At 46.7% G+C, this 21,332-nt stretch overlaps 1 protein-coding gene across 2 annotated transcripts; it reads left to right on the forward strand.

Moving 5' to 3' along the window:
- The first annotated feature begins 7,282 nt into the window (after positions 1 to 7,282).
- LOC121535784 lies at positions 7,283 to 20,117 on the forward strand. Of its 2 annotated transcripts, none has more exons than XM_045206032.1 (9): positions 7,283 to 7,459; positions 8,161 to 9,597; positions 9,845 to 10,029; positions 16,513 to 17,026; positions 17,345 to 17,435; positions 17,566 to 17,801; positions 18,892 to 18,982; positions 19,113 to 19,348; positions 19,609 to 20,117. In XM_045206032.1, the coding sequence occupies exons 2-9, from the start codon at positions 8,161 to 8,163 to the stop codon at positions 19,705 to 19,707; spliced, it is 2,889 nt and encodes a 962-aa protein (XP_045061967.1). In that variant the 5' UTR covers positions 7,283 to 7,459; the 3' UTR covers positions 19,708 to 20,117. The 2 variants fall into 2 exon arrangements, with proteins under 2 accessions (XP_045061967.1, XP_045061966.1); XM_045206031.1 differs by lacking the exon at positions 7,283 to 7,459 and adding an exon at positions 7,508 to 7,653.
- The last annotated feature ends 1,215 nt before the right edge of the window (positions 20,118 to 21,332 follow it).

Raw genomic sequence — 21,332 nt, forward strand, 5'->3', positions numbered from 1 at the left:
TTCCGGGACATGCAGGGGCAGGGAGTGGTCGTGTACATAGACGATATTCTGGTGTACAGTTCTACCCGAGCCGAGCATGTAGCCCTGGTGCGCCGAGTGTTGAGGAGGCTGTTGGAGCACGACCTGTATGTCAAGGCAGAGAAATGTCTGTTCTTCCAGGAGTCGGTCTCCTTTTTGGGTTATCAGTTGTCCGCGTCAGGGGTGAAGATGGAGGTTGACCGTGTGTCAGCCGTGCGTAATTGGCAAACCCCAACCACGGTTAAAGAGGTGCAGCAGTTCTTGGGCTTTGCGAATTACTACCGGAGGTTTATCCGGGGTTTTGGACAGGTGGCAGCTCCCATAACGTCCCTTCTGAAGGGGGGTCCGGTGCGCTTGCGGTGGTCAGCTGAGGTGGACAGGGCTTTTGGGAGACTGAAAGACCTGTTTACTTCGGCTCCGGTGCTGGCGCATCCGGATCCCGCTTTACCATTCCAAGTGGAGGTGGACGCGTCAGAAGCCGGTATCGGGGCCGTTCTCTCGCAACGGTCCGGCACGCCACCTAAACTCCGCCCCTGTGCTTTTTACTCGAAAAAGCTCAGTCCGGCGGAGCGAAATTATGACGTAGGGGACAGGGAGCTGTTAGCCGTGGTACAGGCCCTAAAGGTGTGGAGGCATTGGCTTGAGGGGGCTCAACTCCCTTTTATCATTTTGACTGACCACCGTAACCTGGAATACATTCGGGCAGCTAGGAGACTAAATCCTCGCCAGGCTCGGTGGACTATGTTTCTAGCCCGGTTCGTGTTTAAGATCACTTACATCCCTGGGTCCCAGAACGGAAAGGCAGACGCCCTGTCTCGGCGGTATGACACAGAGGAGAGGTCCGTTGAGCCCACTCCCATACTACCGAAGTCTTGTCTGGTGGCACCGGTGGTGTGGGAGGTCGATGCTGAAATCGAGCGGGCGTTACGTACCGACCCTAGCCCTACACAGTGTCCGGTGGGTCGGACGTACGTTCTGCTCGAGGTTCGGGATCGACTCATTTATTGGGCTCACACGTCACCCTCCTCTGGGCATCCAGGTATTGGCCGGACAGTGCACTGCCTTAGCACGAAGTACTGGTGGCCAACGTTAGCCAGGGATGTGAGGGTTTATGTCTCCTCCTGCTCGGTGTGTGCCCAGTGTAAGGCGCCCAGACACCTGCCCAGGGGAAAGTTACAACCCCTGCCCGTTCCACAATGACCCTGGTCTCACCGTCTCCTTCCCATGCCGGGTCTCCCTACTGCCCTACAGACCGCTGAGGCACTATTCACCCACGTCTTCCGGCATTACGGGGTACCCGAGGATATAGTGTCTGATCGAGGCCCCCAGTTTACCTCCAGAGTCTGGAGAGCGTTCATGGAGCGCTTGGGGGTTTCGGTGAGCCTTACCTCGGGGTACCACCCAGAGAGCAATGGGCAGGTCGAACGTGTAAACCAGGATGTGGGTAGGTTTCTGAGGTCGTATTGCCAGGGCCGGCCGGAGGAGTGGGCGAGGTATGTTCCCTGGGCCGAGATGGCACAGAACTCTCTCCGCCACTCCTCCACTAAACTAACTCCGTTCCAGTGTGTGTTAGGGTACCAGCCGGCTCTGGCACCTTGGCATCAGAGCCAGATCGAGGCCCCTGCGGTGGTTGAGTGGGTGCGGCGCTCGGAGGAGACGTGGAACGCTGCACACGTCCATCTGCAGCGGGCCATCCGTCGACATAAGATGAGCGCCGATCTCCACCGCAGTGAGGGGCCGGTGTACGCACCGGGAGATCGAGTCTGGCTCTCAACCAGAAACCTGCCCCTCCGCCTGCCCTGCCGGAAGCTGGGTCGGCGGTTTGTGGGGCCTTTTAAAGTCCTGAGGAGGTTGAACGAGGTGTGTTACAGGATACAACTGCCTATTGATTACAAGAATATTAACCCCTCGTTCCATGTGTCTCTCCTCAGGCCGGTGGTAGCTGGTCCACTCCAGGACTATGAGATAGAAGAGACTCCTCCGCCCCCGCTGGACATCGAGGGGGCTCCGGCGTACACTGTTCGGTCCATCCTGGATTCGAGACGCCGGATGGGGGGTCTCCAATATCTCGTGGAGTGGGAGGGGTACGGCCCGGAGGAGCGGTGCTGGGTGCCGAGGAGGGACATCTTAGATCCGTCTCTTCTGACCGAGTTCCATTGTGGTCATCCCACGCTCCCTGCTCCGCGTCCTCCTGGTCGTCCTCGAGGCCGGGGTCGGCGCACGGCTGGAGCCGCGCGTCAAGGGGGGGGGGGTACTGTCACGGTTTCGGCCGAGGCTGCTCCTCCTCCTTGTTCGGGCAGGCTTCGGCGGTCGTCGTCTCCGGAATACTAGCTGCCACCGTTCTATGTTTCGATGTTTGTTTGGTTTGGTCTGTTTGTACACCTGTTCATTGTTAGTGTTAATTATGTGTCCTATAAGTTCTCTTGGGTTTTGTCATGTGTTGTGTGTAATTGTTTCTTATGTCAGCAAGGGCTGCTAGTACTTCTCTCTCTTGTGTTTGTTTGGAGAGAGTGTCCGCACAGTGTGCGCATTTTGTTTTGTATTTTGAACTTTACTCAGTGTGCGTAAAGTTCGCTTGCCTTCCGGCTTGGATTTAGCCGTGTGTCTTGTTTTCGTGTCTTCACTAAAGACTGTTGAACGAAGCCTCTGTTGTCCTGCGCTTGATTCCACACCACATCCACGCTCGAACCTGACAAAGGCAAGGGATTAAATCTCATTTAGGGAAAGAAGAAGAGTATGAAGATATATTAGGGAGAAAATACCATTAACTGAGGGATATAAAACGTTTAGCTGAAAAAGACAACAGGAATAATTTACCTTACACCCTAATAGAGACATTAGACCACACCAGAAGTAGAGATGGCAGGATCACCAGTAGCAATCATGAAGAGAAGGTTCCCAGAAAATAGTGAAGATATTGGTAATATCTCTAACAAATTAGAAAAAGGACCAGAAAGATAGTAACTAAATGGCCAAAGGAGGGAACATTTGATGTAACCGTGATTGTATTGGCTAAAAAATGAAATATGACATTTACAGGGGGGGTAAGAACAATACAAGGGGAGACAGATTTTCCTAGGGGGTTGATCAAATAATTGATAATGGATTAATTGAGATGAGATCACATGTAGCAGATTTAGGGTAATCAATTAAATAATCATTGTATACTCTAGGAATTTTGAGTGGTTTTATGGATTAGTTATGAGGAATTAGATTGATACAAACAATTATTGATGGGTTAGGACTGGGGATATCTGTATCATGTTTTGTGTGTACTACCATCTTTTAGATTACTGATGGTAATTGAAGGTTAACAAAATGTATAACCAGGAAAAAGAGATTAGCTTATCTCATTGGAATGTTGCCCAGGGCTAGGGGAACAGTAGTGAAGTTAGGCAGTATTTAGGTCGTAAAAGTGAGCTACCAAATTAAGTGGGGCCTGGCTATTTGTGGTTGTTGTTTTTCAAATTGGGTTTTTCAAATAAAAAACAACACACCTAGTATGATGGTTATAAAGGGTTGTTATGTTAAAATTAGGGGGTAAAAATAAGGGATGGCAATTGGATGATAAATTACCAATATTACCTAAGTGATTGTTTAGGTAGGTGGTAATATTGACAATTTTTTTTAGATACAGTCTAGAAAGAGAATGCAGTCAGAAATAGAAATTGAGAGCTGAACACGTGTGAAGATAGTTTATTAACCACACCCGTATGTCAGAGGTTCTGTGCCCCACAGGTGAACTAAAGGAGAAGGTGACCCACTCTATCTAACCAGGTGACTGGTGAGCATCCAGTCCCTAAAGAAGAAAAACTGGAAGCAGGCATGTTGGGAAGGGCCCTATCAGGTTATATTGGTCACTGCCTTTGCCATTAGAATAACAGAAAGAGCAACCTGGGTCCATGTTGCCCACTGCAAAAAGGTAAGAACACATGCAAGCACCACTGAACACATGCAGAGTTAGAGTGAAGAACTGGACCAATAGGGTCTGGGGATCACCTCTGTTAACGAAGATCTCCTACCCCGACCTATCATCACTGTAGTGTGTTCTCAGGGTGTGAGTATGGGGTAGTACCAAGCAGAAAGACTGAGGACAGGAGAGGGTTGGCGGTTTTTGGGAATATGGATAACTTGAGTTGCATCATAGTCTCGGCAATGGTCTTGATATGTCAAGATCCACCACCAATTGTGCTATGCCCTTACCATTGTTAAGAAGTAAAAGAGAAGAGAAGTGACCCGACATACTGACCGTCAAGGACGAGTGGCCTACAAAATGGGAGTCAGAGAAGGGCATGACTGTCAGATTCAAAATAAGGGTTAGGGACGTAGCCAATGGGTGGGGTACATGTCAATAAGCAAATTGGGATATAAAATCCTATTATATTCGTGTTCGCCCCCACGGCGGACTGTTCCTAGACTCAAGTGTTTAAAAACACTTGGGGATGGGGATATGAGACCGGGCGGGACTGAACATCCAGATGGGGGTAAAGAGAAACAAAGACATCACCAATTATCAATTGAAGATAGTAGTAATGTGACGGACTTAAGTTCGGAAGCACAGGAGAGAATTTTGAACCTTACAGCCCCTGTAACTGATGTGTGGTGGGCGTGTGCCAGTAAAGGCAGTGTGAGGCAGAGAATTCCAAAAGGGTGGCTAGATACGTGTGCCCTGGTTCTACTGGTTCAGCTAGTTAGAATTAGTCACCAGGAACCAAGGACTAAACAGATGTAGGAGGAGTTTTAACAAGAAGGAGAATAGCCCTATTTAGATGGATGCGATTGGGATACCAAGGGGGGTATCGGATGGATACCGAGCTATGAAACAATTAGGGGAAGGGTTTACTACCACGTTCTTTTGGTGGGTGACAATAAACAAAATTGTGAATTGGATTATTTATATCTATTACGACCAACAACGATTTATTGGCTGGACTAGGGATGCAACAGAAGGGATCTTTTGAACAATTATCCGCCATCTCACTCTTATGACTTAGTAAAAAGAGGTTGGCTCTAGATCAGGCAGAAAGGGGTGGTGTCTATAGAATGGTAAGCCATTGTTGTACATTTATCCCTAACAATACCAGTGTTGACGGGAGTATCTCTAAAGCCCTAGTTGGTTTAGATAAACTATCAGCTGAAATGAAGAGCATGGCTGGAGTGGAAGAAACCGGACTGTTCTCCTGGTTGGGGGAGTGGTTTGGTAAGTATGCTGCACTGGTGGTTACTGGATTTCTGACCCTAGTATTTGTGTTTCTAATATTAATGTGCTGTGCTGCCTGTGTATTTCCTTGTCTGAGAAAGTCTGTTACAGATGTCGTGCATGCGGCTGGTATGATGCCCCTCCTAGGGGCTCAAGAAGGGGATGCAGACACTGAGTCTAGCTTTCGGAAGAAACTGGGGTTGACAAAAGATTACCCTTGGTTTGCTATTGGTGAGGTGGTGGAGTGACACCCTAGTGGGTGTCTAAAGGGGGAATCAAAATTCCCTGTTTGTGTTTTTATGTTTTATAAATCAATTTTAACTATTGTGAATGTTTGTCTTACCTTATGTGAAGGTTTGAAGTTCCTGGGTGGCTGGTAGCCAACCTAGTACAAGTTGGGTGTAGATGGAAGGACTGAAGGCCTTTTTATTATCATTATTGCCTATTAATAAAAGTGTGATTATTTTTGTTTGTATTGTATTTTAATGAGTGACACCCTAGTGGGTGTCAAAAGGGGGAATCCTAAATTTCCCTTAAATTTCTTATTTTGGGTTCACACCCAGCGGGTGTGAAAAGGGGGATTGTGGGGTTCTATTTTCTTATAACTAGATGTGATGCCTAGCTTAGAAAGAATACATTAATGATTAAATATAATAGGTTTGTGCTGTACTGATACAGATTGTTTAACATAACAAGCTGTGATTAATGTGATGTGGGTAGGCCGAGACAGACTTGTGTCTCACATACACACACACACTGCCTCTTTGTTCAACCGCTCAAGGACAAACTGTGTCTGGGGTTGCTGACTCGAGACAAGTTGTGGAGATAACAACTAATGCCTGGCAACAGTGAAGCGCCAAGGGGCTGGGACCAGCCTGTGCGCCAACGATAGGCTGAGTAAGTCTAAACCACGCTCAGACTCTACTCTGATAAACCTGCTTGGAGCAGGAACTATCTCTGTCAGAGTATTTAAAGAAGAACTTCTAACAATGGCTCAGTTCTCTGACTGCCCTGCGTGGTTTTTCAGTGGGCCCGTATATACGAACATCATATTTACCATTGAAGTGTTTGCATTAATTAAAATACTAGTCTATTTTAGAAGACGTGTATTGACCTCTTTTTGTTCCAATACCAGATTTGAATTGACGCAACATAACATTAGACTGTCAATTATTGGGTATATCACTTTTTGTGTCATCCTCAATGATTTTAAATGCGTTATGTCCATGTGTGGTTATATTGTGTTTTTAAATTGGCAAATAAATTGAATCAAATTAATATCACAACAAATGTAAGCTATTTATAAAAAATGAAAACAACAGCTGGCTGGCTGTGGTTAGCTGGAAGGTTATAGACCGAATTTGAGATTAGAGAAATTCCATATTGCTATTGTCTTTCAAATTAAGTAACGTTTAGATGGCTTGGCAAGGGCTTATCGCTGTCCTCTGAGTGGAAAGGACAGCTATAATCACATCTTGAATGGCAAACTCCGCTCACTTGCTGGCTGTAGGAATTTATAGGCTAAAGCTGGCCTTGATTGGCCTACTCTGTCAGATGAGTAGGCAAGTAGTCAAAGTGTGTGTGTGTGTGTGTGTGTGTCTGTGTGTGTGTGTAGTTTGGAGCTGAAGCATGAGTATCACACACACCTTTCCTGTTCATCAGGTCTCTGTCTATGAGTGAGCTCAGCTAACCTCATACTTGGCCAGAAATAGCTCACATATACAGTAAATACACTTGCAAACAAGAGTTGTCCTTTCTCTTCAATGTTATCCAAAAAGATGCACTTAGATTCATGGTGCATCCATCAAAATGCCTAACATCTGATGTCAAATCTACCTTGCACAACAGTTTAGTCACAAAAACCAATGGAAACTGGCATCTCAAAATGTTCAAGGAAAAAGGTGCATAATTTAGTGTTTGGAAACTGTGTTTAATATAGGCCATGCCATGTTAAACTTTGAGTTACTGACACTGCGCGGAAGGGGGAGAACTGGTTTGGCAGTTTCGATGAGGAGATTATAACACACACACACACACATGCACGAGCACGCAGAGGGAGAAGGAGGCGACAGGAGGGAAGAGCGAGGCCGGAGATGTTAGAGATGTGTTTGTTATGTGGGAAAGGGAACGAGAGGGACAGAAGGAAAGCAGCTGAGTTTAAAGGAAAGCTTTTAATGGAAAGAGGGCTGGAGGAGCAGAGAATGAAGGGAAGAAAACACAAAGGAAGAGAATAGAACAGCGGTAAGATAAATATACAGACTAAGTCTAATTAGGGATGCAAAATTCTGGTAACTTTCCCAGTTCCAGAGTTTTCCAGAAATCCTGGTTGGAGGTCTCCGGATTCCCTGCTTATCCTCTCCTGATTCCGGGAATATTCCAACCGGAATTTCTAGAGAACCTGGACATTTTGGGAAATGTACCTACATTTTGTAACCGTAAGTCTAATACATAGATCTCTAAAGAACTGTGACGAAGCAGTGATTGAAAACGTCCTGAAATGCGTCAACATTACACTGAGAGAGAGGATGTAGTAACATCAACAGGTTGTTGTACAGCTTCTGTAGGGGCATATAGGACGTTATGAGTGAATCCAAGCTGTGAATAGCTTCAGTTGACAAAACTAAGTCAATATTTCTGTAACATTATGCCATTAATGACCTGTGCTGACTTTGACACACACTGGTCACAGACAGGCAGACAGACAGGTCGACGGACAGACAGACAGACACCGAGTGTATTATTACTGTAGAAATGTGGTTATGAAGCAACACTCCATATGCCTCCAAAATGGCACTGTATTCCTTATGTAGTGCACTACTATTGACCAGAGCCCTATGGGCCCTATATATAGAATGGGCCCTGGTCAATAGTAGTGCACTATAAAGGGAATAGAGTGCCATTTGGGATACATTATCAAAATCTCTGTATTTCTCTCTCTCTAGATGTCTGAGGCGCACAGTCACTCTGGAAGTATATCTCTGATCCAGTCCATGCTGCGCAGACTGAGCACTGCAGAATACACTGATCAACCTCCTAACACACACCCAAACACACACCAACACCTCACAACCTCAGTGGAAACAGACAGTGGATTCTATGTGACCCTTCAGGACCACGATAATGCAGAGCTCACATTCAAAGGGAAGCTTGTCGCAGTGATTGAGGATGATGATGGTGATTATGTTGATGATGATAATGATCCACAATTGGAAGCTCTGACTGAAAGGGACAATGATCTGGAATCATCAGACAGGGATTCAGAGGAGAGAGAAGAGGGGAATTCCGGTATTCCTTTTTTGGATGCAGGATTGGAAAAACTGGTAGACGAGGAGAAAACCAGCAAACCCCCCGCTGTGATTCCCAGATGGGAGAGAAGGCAGTTGCTACCCTGTCCCCCTGGCCTGGACGGTAGACCCCCGCCTCCCCCCGCTCCCCCCAAGAGGAGGGCTAAACCACTGCTACACCCTACAGGGCCACCGCCGCCACCCCCTCCACCAGCCCTTGACCCTAGCCAGAGTGCTCCTGTGTGGGGGAGAGTGGTAGGTGAGGGCCCAGGCTATGAGCTGAGGCCTACAGGGCATGGGAGAGGGCCTGGAGGCCAGGAGGAGGAAATACTGTCGTCCTCAGGGGACAGGCTGTCTGTGTACTCAGCTGTCATCCTCAAGTCAGAACGCCGATTCTCACAGCCCATTCTGGATCCTACTCTAGACTCTACAGCACAGAGGGGTCGGGGGGTGCAGCAGCTGAAGACGACTGGGTCCGTGGCAGCACAGGACCCTTCCCAGCTGAGGGGGAAGGATATAGGGTGCCCCCCTAAAGCCTCTGAGCCAGTGGGGATGGGGGTAATGGGGGTACCCAAACGGTTGGAATCGACCGCACCCAAGCCACTTATACCCAAACCTCCACACAGAAACAGATCTCCGCCCCAGGGACCTGAGGGGAGAGCCCAGGACAGCCCAGATGGAAGTTCCCCTTCTGGGTCTGAAACGAGAGACATCCCCCCTGACCTCCAGTCTATACCTCCAGAGACCGAGGGAGTCAGAGAACCACCAGAGCCTAGCGAACACAGCGCAGATGGGAACGACAGCTCCAGAACCCCTGTCGATATTAGGTGTAACACGGGGGAGGGAGGTTTGTTGGAAGGGGGGAGGAATTTAAAAGACACACAGGAAGTTGTGATTCAGGACACTGCAACATGGGGTGATGGTGGTGTGCTTGGGTCGAAACACCCCAATGTGAAGAAAATGAAGGGAGGAAAGGTGAAGACATTTGCCAAGAAGATGATGAGCAGATGGAAGGAGAGTCAAGAGGAGAAGAGAGGAAATGGAGAGATTCAGGAGGACGACAGAGAAAAAGAGGTGGAGAGCGAAATGCCATTAGTGAGTCTTTCTTGCTCATTTAATGCGACAACATTACATTCTTATTCTTTCTTTTACTCCAATGAACTATCTAGCATTAAATAATGAATGAATTATTCCATCATTTCCCTCTTACCATGTTATGTTATAACAGGTGAACCTCAATCAAGATGGACATCCAGTCGAACTATTTAACATTGATTAAGTACGAAGTTGCCCTATTTTTTAGGGTGATCATGGTGTGATTCTTTTGATCTCTTTTTGACAGGTGAACCTCCATCAAGATCGACATTCAGTCAGGTTGCATACTAAAATGTCCGTCATAGAGGAAGAGGAAGATGAGGAAGAAGAAAAGAGGAGTGGTGAGGCTACACAGGAGTCACCAATGATGGAGCAGCCCTGCCAAGCTGAGACGGAGAGGAAGCCTGTGGGAAACCACGCACGTTTTCAGAGGTGAGATGGAGAACGGGAGGGAGGGAGGGAGGGAGAGAGAGAGAGAGAGTGAGAGTGTCTAGGGGAGTCCTGGGGAGTTTCCATCCACCACAAAATGTATCTCACTCCTCTCTTTTTCCTTGACTGTACTTAAGAGGCACTAGATACCGTGAGTGCTTGTCATAGCAGAGTACACACCTACCTTTGTCCTAGGTCTCTCTCTGGTGACGTGCGTGTGTGTGTGTTATGATGATGATGACGTTACAGTAGCTCAGACACTACTTCCCCATAGCTGACATGACTTCATGAGTGCCCGGAAGTGACCACGCAGTCACACACACACACACACACACACACATTCTGTGCTCAAAGTTGTTAGTCCAGTTCAGTGGCATTTTTGCAATAGTGCTTTGGTGCTATTTTCACAAGTATGTGGTGAATTTTTAAATCTCTTCAAACTGGTAACATTTGTAACGCAGCCAGTCTTACATTCAAAACCTTTCTATTTCGCAACAAAGCCTCCTTCACTCATGCTGCCAAACATGCCCTCGTAAAACTGACTATCCTACCGATCCTTGACTTCGGCGATGTCGTTTACTAAATAGCTTCCAACAGTCTACTCAGCAAATTGGATGTAGTCTATCACAGTGCCATCCGTTTTGTCACCAAAGCCCCATATACTACCCACCATTGTGACCTGTACGCTCTCGTTGGCTGGCCCTCACTACATATTAGTTGCCAAACCCACTGGCTCCAGGTCATCTATAAATCACTTCTAGGCAAATCCCCGCCTTATCTTAGCTCTTTGGTCACCATAGCAACACCCACCCGTAGTATGCGTTCCAGCAGGTATATCTCACTGGTCATCCCCAAAGCCAACACCTCCTTTGGCCGCCATTCCTTCCAGTTCTCTGCTGCAAATGACTGGAACGAACTGCAAAAATCTCTGAAGCTGGAGAGACTTATCTCCCTCACTAACTTTAAGCATCAGTTGTCAGAGCAGCTTACCGATCACTGCACCTGTACACAGCCCATCTGTAATTAGCCCACCTGTCATACCCTGGCTCTGGGGACTCTTAAATGTTGAGCCAGGGTGTGGATTTTCATTGTTTAGTTTTCTATGTGTTTCGTTCTAGATCGTTTATATCTATGTTGGCCAGGGTGGTTCCCAATCAGGAACAGCTGTAGCTCGTTGTCTCTGATTGGGGACCATACTTAGGCAGCCTTTTGGCATGTTAGTTTTGTGGGATCTTGTTCCGTAGGGTTTTGTGTATAACCTAGGACTTCACGTATCGTTTGGTTTATTGTTTTGGTTCGTGTTGTGTACGCAATAAAGAATGTACGCTTATCACGCTGCGCCTTGGTCCGCTTCATCTGTCGACGATCGTGACAGAAGATCCCACCACCAGAGGACCAAGCAGCGTGCCCAGGAGGAGAAGTTGGCGATGTCCCAGGTGGGCGAATGGTGGTCTTGGGAAGACATATTCGCGGGCAGAGGTCCATGGGCAAAAGTAAATGCCCAGGCAGGAGAGGAGAAACGGCGCCAACCGTGCCGACGACGGACACGCGAGAGGCAACCCCAAGTAATTTTTTTTGGGGGGGCACACACCGTGGACGACGGGGCTGCTGGAGGCAGCTACAGGGCGCATCGGCGGACTAGGAGAGGAGGCCATCAGGTTTGGGGGGCTGGAAGGGTGGTTGGCGGAGCCTAGAGGTAGAGCAGAGCCAACCCCCCGTACTCAGGCTAGGCAGCGTGAGACTGGGCAGGTTCCGTGTTATGTGGAGCCACGTACTGTGCCGCGAGTGTTCCGGCACAGTCCTGTACGTCCTGTGCTAGCACCACGCACGTGTCGTGCTAAGGTGGGCATGCAGCCAGGACGGAGTGTGCCGGCTCAATGCTCGTGGCCTCCAGTACCCCTCCTCGGTCCCGGATATCCTGCGCCAGTGCCACGTGCTGTAGTGCCAGTACGAGTGCACAGCCCTGTACGTCCTGTGCTGATGCCTCACACAGAGTGTGTGGAAATAGGCATTCAGCCAGGACGGGTTGTGTCAGCTCTCCGCTCCAGACCTCCAGTCCGTCTCCACAGTCCAGCCCGGTCTGTTCCTGCCCCTCGCACCAAGCCTGTGGTGCGCGTCGCCAGCCCGGTCCGGCCCGTTCCTGCTCCCCGCACCAAGCCTGTGGTGTGCGTCGCCAGCCCGGTCCGGCCCGTCCCTGCTCCCCGCACCAAGCCTGTGGTGCGTGTCGCCAGCCCGGTCCGGCCTGTTCCTGTCCCTCGCACCAAGCCTGTGGTGCGCATCGCCAGCCCGGTCCGGCCTGTTCCTGTCCCTCGCACCAAGCCAGTGGTGCGCGTCGTCAGCCCGGTCCGGCCCGTTCCTGCTCCCCGCACCAAGCCAGTGGTGCGCTGTCGTCAGTCCCGGTCCGGCCCGTTCCTGCTCCCCGCACCAAGCCAGTGGTGCGCGTCGTCAGCCCGGTCCGGCCCGTTCCTGCTCCCCGCACCAAGCCAGTGGTGCGCGTCGCCAGCCCGGTCCGGCCCGTTCCTGCTCCCCGCACCAAGCCAGTGGTGCGCGTCGTCAGCCCGGTCCGGCCCGTTCCTGCTCCCCGCACCAAGCCAGTGGTGCGCGTCGCCAGCCCGGTCCGGCCCGTCCCTGCTCCCCGCACCAAGCCAGTGGTGCGCGTCGTCAGTACGGCACGGTCCGTGCCTGTTCCACCGGTGCCTGGTCCGGCACCGGTCAGCTGCTCCACACCGGAGCCAGAGCAATCCGCTCCACCGGTGTCCAGTCCAGCTCCGGCCAGCAGGGCCAGACCAGATCAGGGGCGCTACGGGGGGGTGGAGAGAGAGTGGTGGTCACGCCCGGAGCCAGATCCGCCTCCGAGGCGGAATGCCCACCCGGCCCCTACCCTCTTGTGTTTGGTTGGCGCGGTCGCAGTCCGCGCCTTTGGGGGGGGGGTACTGTCACGCCCTAGCTCTGGGGACTCTTAAATGTTGAGCCAGGGTGTGGATTTTCATTGTTTAGTTTTCTATGTGTTTCGTTCTAGATCGTTTATATCTATGTTGGCCAGGGTGGTTCCCAATCAGAGACAGCTGTAGCTCGTTGTCTCTGATTGGGGACCAAACTTAGGCAGCCTTTTGGCATGTTAGTTTTGTGGGATCTTGTTCCGTAGGGTTTTGTGTATAACCTAGGACTTCACGTATCGTTTGGTTTATTGTTTTGGTTCGTGTTGTGTACGCAATAAAGAATGTACGCTTATCACGCTGCGCCTTGGTCCGCTTCATCTGTCGACGATCGTGACACCACCCAACTACTTCATCCCCATATTGTTATTTACATTGCTATTTATTTTGCTCATTTGCATTTGCATATCTCTATTTGCACATCATCTTCTGCACATCTATCACTCCAGTGTTAATACTAAATTGTAATTATTTTGCACTATGACTTTTTATCGCACTGCTTTGCTTTATCTTGGCCAGGTCGCAGTTGTAAATGAGAACTTGTTCTCAACTGGCTTACCTGGTTAAATAAAGGTTAAATAAAAATAAATAGTTTGTGTCAAGCCCGTCTTGAGCATTTGTCCATAGGTTTTCATCGACACCACAGTAAATGTCCTCATTGTTCATCCACCTGGGGAAAAACCTTTTGGCATGGCGAATCCAAGCCTGACATTGGTCTGGATTACTGTAATGTCATGGCATGCCTCATCCAGGGCCTGTAGGAGGGTGGTACGCTCATGGGGATGATACTACATGCTGAAAATAATTCCTTGATGGGGTTGAAGAATAGAGGCAGGTATAGGGGTCAGGAATCGGGGATCGGCCCGAAACCATGCATGAACCACCTCTGCATCGTGGAACCTGACATTCTCCCACACAATGACGTAGGTGACCCATTCACCTTGACAGGCCTGTTCAATCTCAGTGAGTAACTCAATGAGGTGTGCAGCAATGTGAAACCCCCCCCCCCCAGCGAAAAGAACCAAACAACTTATTTTGGATAAATGCTTACTGTGTAGGTGATGCATTTGTTACATATAGTAAATCTCTGTTCTTGTCAATATCAGATAATTTAAAAAAAACTTACTGTAGAGTAAAATCATAATAGTCATCATCATCATTGTACGTTATAGAATACACTGAGTGTTCAAAACATTAGGAACACCATGACATAGACTCACCAGGTGAAAGCTATGATCCCTTATTGATGTCACTTGTTAAATCCATTTCAATCAGTGTAGATGAAGGGGAGGAGACAGGTTAAATAAGGATTTTTAAGCCTTGAAACAAATTGAGACATGGATTGTGTATGTGTGCCATTCAGAGGGTGAATGGGCAAGACAGACGATTGAAGAACCTTTGAACGGGGTATAGTGGTAGGTGCCAGGCGCACTGGTTTGATTGTGTCAAGAACTGCAACGTTGTTGGTTTTTTCATGCTCAACAGTTTTCCATGTGTATCAAGAATGGTCCACCACCCAAAGGACATCCAGCCAACTTGACACAACTGTGGGAAGCATTGGCGTCAACATGGGCTAACATCCCTGTGGAACACTTTCGACACCTTGTAGAGTCCATGCTCCAACGAATTGAGGCTGTTCTGAGGGCGAAAGGGGGTACAACCAGGGGCGGTGTGTTCAATAGGGCGATATGGGCGACGCACTGCCAAACGGGAAAAGGAAGGGATTTTTTTTCTAATCAATTATATCACGGCAACAGTAGTTATCAGTGTTCTAATCTGATCTGACGGCCACTAAATGTCCAATCAGGCTAAAGTCGTGCTTCAAATGGCCCCCCCCCCTTTTGGGGCGATTTCAGTCAGGTTGAAAATCGCCCAGAAGTCTGTCATAGACTCCCATGTAAAATCTATTTTTTTCAAATTTCAGAGCTTTCAATACAATCTCTATGGGTTTCTGAGGGCTTGCACTTACGCGCTTTCGTCATACGTAACGTAACCATGAATGTAACTAAGAAAATAGCGGGTAGCAGCGTCTCTGTTGCGACCTGCAGTGTGGCGTTATCTTATGTTTTTAATTTGTACACTTAGTGGCGTTATTTTATGTTTTTAATTTGTACACTTAGTTTACAAACATTCTGCCAACCATGGATTTCCAGTGGTGGGTTTTGGACTGATCTTGTTGATCGTGTACATACCCGCTACTGAACGGACTAAATAATGAAACGCTGCTGGCAGCGGAATCCAATACAGCAGAACAAACTTCCCTTACCCACCACCTTGCTGATTAATGCCCAGTCACTGAGGGGGGAAAGCGGATGAGTTGTCAGCGAATCTGCGCTTCCAACACGAATATCGGGAGGCCTGTTTGCTGGCATTTACTGAGACTTGGCTGGATGACAGAGTCCCGGACAGAGAAGTGGAGCCGGCCGGCTTCACCCTGGTCAGAGCGGACCGCGATCTGACAGTCACAGGGAAAATCGATCCTGGTAAGAGAGCGACTCTGTACCCCCGACATTGAACTGCTTTCTGTGTCACTGCGACCTTACTATCTGCCCCGTGAGTTCCCCCAATTGTTTGTTACCGTTGTGTACATTCAACCAAAAGCTAATATAACAAAGGCATCAGAGATTATTTATAATCTGTCACAGAAACTGGAATCCATCTCCCCAGATCAGTCAATAAATGCTTCTGGTATTGACTTATATGCTGCCCCTGTCTTCATGTTGTTGCTGGACATATCTTTTTTAAAATGTGTGTAGGTCACCTAAATCATCAGAAAAATTGCCCCCCCTGAGAATTTTTTCAGGAGCCGCCACTGGGTACAACTCAATATTAGGAAGGTTTTCCTAATGTTTTGTACACTCAGTATATATCATACTTTATATGTTTATACTTTACAAACATAAATTTTTATTCTGTAGTTCTCAAAATTGTAATCTATAGGTTTACCAAATGGTTAAGTGATTATCAATTAAGAGCAGTTGGATTAAGTAATAGTACAATGTATTTTAACAAATGAGAACAGAATCATATCAAAAGTCATGTGAGCGTTGCATTGTGAAAGGCAATTACTTTTATATGAACATGTATTGCAATGTGAAACATGTATTTCTAGATGAAACACTGATTAAGTGTGGTGACAGTGACTATGCTATTGTGTGTTGTACTTTAGTCAATTGAAAATGTGCTTAAAGGTTTGAAACAACTGCCTTTTAGATTATATGTTTTGAGTTTTGTACTAAGAGTTGTGAAAATGTACCACATACTTGTGAAAATTGTATCAAAGGGATATACTTTTTTTTAAAGAAATGTGAGCACTGGTTTCATCAACCCATGACAGATGACATAATAAATATTTGGTTTCCCAAATGGCACCCTATTCCCTATATAGTGCACTAATTGGTCAAATGTAGTGGACTTTATAGGGAATAGGGTGTATAGTGCACTACTTTTGATCAGGGCCCTGTTCAAATGTACTGCGCTATATAGGGAATAGGGTGCCATTTTGTGACGAAACCATTGATTTACATGTTTTCTTCCCTCTATTTTACAGCTCCTTCAGTTCTTTCAAGTTCAACTTCAGTCCCATCAGCTTGGTGGATGAGATTCTAACAGGAGAGGAGTGGTCACCATTCCTGTCCATCAAGGACATGCCCGCCCCCTCACCGTCCGTTTACCAATCAGAGGCTGCTAGCCAACACGGTTGTGATGAAGGCGACCAATTAAAGACTGAACCAGAGTCGTGCCTCCCCAACGATGTTCAACAGAACCACGAGGACATAGGCCTTTCTTTATATGAGGATGTTAGCTTAATTCAATCAGATCCTAACGAGATTGTGGACAACCAATCGGACAACAGACAACAGGAAGTAAACAACAACAATGACACTGGAGCTGATGCCATTGCTGTCATCAAACCGAAGATACTATTGGACAATGATGCAGCGGAGGAGAGTGAGTTGGACCACTCCAGACCCATATCTAAGGACATCCATGACTCTGTTGAATTACTTCAGTCCCCCATAAGGACGCAATCAAAGGACCTTCTTGACTTCTCCTATGTTGAGGTGAGCCACACTGCAGGGTTGTGGGTATTGTAGTAATGTAAAGTGCTGTTGTAGGCCTATGTCTATAGAAGAGGGCTCTCCAACCCTGTTCCCGGAGAGCTACCCCCCCCTGTAGGTTTTTGCTCCAACCCCAGTTGTAACTAATCTGATTCATTTTATCAGCCAGCTAATTATTAAAATCAGGTGCTCTAGATTAGGGTTGAACACCTACAGGACGGTAGCTCTCCAGGAACAGGGTAGGAGAGACCTGCGATAGAAACATTCAGAATCTCTCGTTCTTATTCTCTCTCCATCTCTCTCTCTCTCTCTCTCACACAGTCACTTGGAGTTCTGGACAGTTCTGCTCAGAAACATCGGATTCATCTGAACAAAAAGAGAAAGCACAGACTTCCGGGGCTAAAGAAGAGAAGTAAGATTGAATGGCTGGAAAACGGGATGAAGGAATCAGTGAAAATAGATGGGTAGAAAGGAGTTTGACAAAAGCTGAGACCGTGAAATAACCATTTTATCTGCTGTTCCTTTTCTCTTTCCTGAAACAGAGCTCATCAAGATAGGACGCACTGCAATCAAAGCCCCTGAAATCAAATTCCTCAAACCCTCTCCTCCTCCCACCCTCTCCCCCACATCACTCCCTTCTTCCTCCTCTCCTTCCTCCCCTCTCTCTTCCTTCTCTCCCTCCTATGTCTTTTCGTCCTCTGTTTTCTACAACATCCCTCCGTCTGCTGAAAAACAGGACCCTGTGACATCAACGACACAGAACAACCTCTCTGTTAAGGTCAGAGTTCATTTGACCCCGTAACCATTGGCAACATTTTCAAACACTGTACATTAACATGGTGTGTCTCTGAAGTCTGTCTGAAATAACAACCTATTCCCTGGTGCACTATAGGAATATGGTGTCATTTCAGACAGACTGTAGCTTATTACTGAATGTAATAATGTATATTAGGATCACTAACCAAGTTTCCATCCAACCTTGCTATGAGAGTAAAGTACATGTTGGATAAGAAATGTCAGGACAGGCCTGATGGAAACAATGCATTTGTCGGTAAACTTTCCAAATGTCGACAAAACAAAATACGTTAGACAAGGTGGGATCTTTTTGTGTCTGTAAAATTAATTATGCGAGCAATGGCGGTGGAAACACCTTTATGCGCAGATATTGATATAATAACCATCATATGGAAGTAAACTTGGATTCAGGTGATATGTTGTGTGGTCCTCCAACTATGACTCAGGAAAGCATGCAGTTTATTAGGCTACAGATGAAATAAGTTATGATGAACATCACAGGGTGGTGAAAGTGCACGGTGATGAGCTTGATCCTGGTATGACAAATAAAAAGAATCTCGCTCTTTTTGTCCATAATAATCTCATCATGTATGCTAAACCTACACTGTATCTGTATCTAGCTGTTGGCTAGAGAGCATGTGCTCTCTAGCCAACAGGGCACATTCGCTATATATAGCCTAATGCAACATTTTTTGTGACAAAACCGTCAGTAGAGTTTAAAATGTGATTGGAAACACATTTAACTTGTATTTTTCATTCGGTACATGGGAATTTAACCACAAAAGTTATTTTTATGTGCACTACTTCCCGCACAGCTTTTTAGCCACAGCAAGTCAATTTGACGGAAACACATTGTTTTATGCAGATTTTAGAATATTCACATGAAAATCTGTCGCCAATTGGATGGAAACCTAGCTATTGGCAGAGCCCACTTCAATCCATCAAAGATTTCAAAATGGTTCTCTCTCTCTCTCTCTCTCTCTCTCTCTCTTCTCTCTCTCTCTCTCTCTCTCTCTCTCTCTCTCTCTCTCTCTCTCTCTCTCTCTCTCTCTCTCTCTCTCTCTCTCTCACAGTCACTTGGAGTTCTGGACAGTTCTGCTCAGAAACATCGGATTTATCTGAACAAAAAGAGAAAGCACAGACTTCCGGGGCTAAAGAAGAGAAGTAAGATTGAATGGCTGGAAAACGGGATGAAGGAATCAGTGAAAATAGACGGGTAGAAAGGAGTTTGACAAAAGCTGAGACCGTGAAATAACCATTTTATCTGCTGTTCCTTTTCTCTTTCCTGAAACAGAGCTCATCAAGATAGAACGCACTGCAATCAAAGCCCCTGAAATCAAATTCCTCAAACCCTCTCCTCCTCCCACCCTCTCCCCCACATCACTCCCTTCTTCCTCCTCTCCTTCCTCCCCTCTCTCTTCCTTCTCTCCCTCCTATGTCTTTTCGTCCTCTGTTTTCTACAACATCCCTCCGTCTGCTGAAAAACAGGACCCTGTGACATCAACGACACAGGACAACCTCTCTGTTAAGGTCAGAGTTCATTTGACCCCGTAACCATTGGCAACATTTTCAAACACTGTACATTAACATGGTGTGTCTCTGAAGTCTGTCTGAAATGACACCCTATTCCCTGGTGCACTATAGGAATATGGTGTCATTTCAGACAGACTGTAGCTTATTACTGAATGTAATAATGTATATTAGGATCACTAACCAAGTTTCCATCCAACCTTCAATCCATCAAAGACTTCAAAATGGTTCTCTCTCTCTTCTCTCTCTCTCTCTCTCAGACCACTGAAAGCAGCAGAAAGCCAGGTTCAAGTCCCAAGCCGCCTCTGTCCAAGTTCATGACAGCCCTGAGAGACAAAACCAAGAGGAAGCTTAAATAGTGAAGAGAACTTGGTCTTGGAGGAAGCTTAAATAGTGAAGAGAACTAGGTCTTGGAGGAAGCTTAAATAGTGAAGAGAACTAGGTCTTGGAGGAAGCTTAAATAGTGAAGAGAACTAGGTCTTGGTGATCCAATAGAAACCCATAGCTCCTTCTCCTAGCCCCTACCTGCACCCTACCTCTAGGCCCTAGCCACTACCCCTTTAGTGTTTACAGTTTTAGGTGTGTACGCGATAACACTGCAGCTGCACATAGTAATGAAATAGGCAGACATATCTTTGATCAAATGATTATCTTGCTATATTGATTGTCTTACCAACACTTTTAATCACAACTACATTATTTCTCTAACATCAGTGTTATCTGAATGAGATTCTGTAAGATCTGAATAAATGGATTCATTTAAGCACAAGTATATGGTGTTGTATGGTAAAATGATAGAGGGTCATAAGAAGTGAGAGATCTGACTATTAAGAGGTGTTGGGGAGTTTAACACTTTTCAGTAGCCAGCCTATGTGACAGCTTTAATTTAACTGTAGTTCATTGTTGGGAAAGTGCTAGCAAGTAAGCATTTCACTGTACTTGTGCATGTGACAATGAAACTTGAAACTTGCTGGTGTCACAACACCCCAACAGAGTGTTAATAGAAAGTCTGCATCCCAAATGGCACCGTAGTCCCTATATAGTGCTCTACTTTGGACCAGAGCCCACAGCAATAGGGTGCCATTTGGGACGCAGAAGGAGAGGGGTGAGGAGGGTATTTTGAGGACACAAAACATTTATGACAAACGGTATACAAAACTGTATACAAACAATCTGCCACCTCAAAATACACTATATGTGTGAGTGTGTGAGTGAGAGTGAGCGTGAGAGAGAAAGAGCGAGAGAGAGAGAGAGGCAACCTATTCCACACTCTGGTAAGGTTATTTTTCAGATTACTTTGTGCAAATATGTAATATTGTTGCATTGTAATTTCAGAAAAATTATTTAATACTTCTACAGTAATAGTGGAATGATAGTGTTTCACAATATTTATTTATTTATTGGGGAACCTAAAATTGCATTCTAATGGTGCATCCTTCTTATTGGTCAACAAAAGACGGACACCCGGCTCTTGTTGTCAAATTGACTGGGTGATAAACGATTGTGCCACTGCGGATTGTGCCAGAGGCTGTGGCACGTACAATCGGTTAGCGCGCGGAGCCACTCAAATTAGCTGGAGCCACTCGGCCCCTCCTGTGGCACAATCCGTCAGCGCTCGGTACAATCGCCAGCCACAGTCAATTTGACAACAAGATGTTTGCTTTAAATGGCATTCCTAGAATAGTGCTATAGACTATGTTCTCAGATAATTTACCTGGTGAAATAAAGGTTAATACAATTTATTTATATATAAATGTATTTATTTAAAATATTTTTATTTATTTAATAAGTAAAGTAAACTGTTATGATTGAGGTTGTTTGTTTTTAGGAAACGCAGAATCAGAGGAACCAAGATGAAGTTTGTCAGCCTGATAAACCCCTGCAACTTATCCAGAACGCTGCAGCCTGTCTGGTGTTCAACCTTCCCAAGTTCTCTCACGTCACCCCAATCCTCCGCACACTCCACTGTCTTCCAGTTGAAGCT

The sequence above is a fragment of the Coregonus clupeaformis genome, chromosome 21 (genome assembly GCF_020615455.1).
Source record: "Coregonus clupeaformis isolate EN_2021a chromosome 21, ASM2061545v1, whole genome shotgun sequence".
Classification (NCBI taxonomy): domain Eukaryota; kingdom Metazoa; phylum Chordata; class Actinopteri; order Salmoniformes; family Salmonidae; genus Coregonus; species Coregonus clupeaformis.

What these genes read in the sequence shown, in the direction of transcription:
- LOC121535784 (XM_045206031.1), top strand. Translation starts at nt 7,633, where the DNA reads ATGTACCTACATTTTGTAACC. An exon ending in TGTACCTACATTTTGTAACC is followed by an intron (nt 7,654 to 8,160) that starts GTAAGTCTAATA and finishes CTCTCTCTCTAG; the next exon opens with ATGTCTGAGGCGCACAGTCA. An exon ending in AGAACAACCTCTCTGTTAAG is followed by an intron (nt 17,802 to 18,891) that starts GTCAGAGTTCAT and finishes TCTCTCTCACAG; the next exon opens with TCACTTGGAGTTCTGGACAG.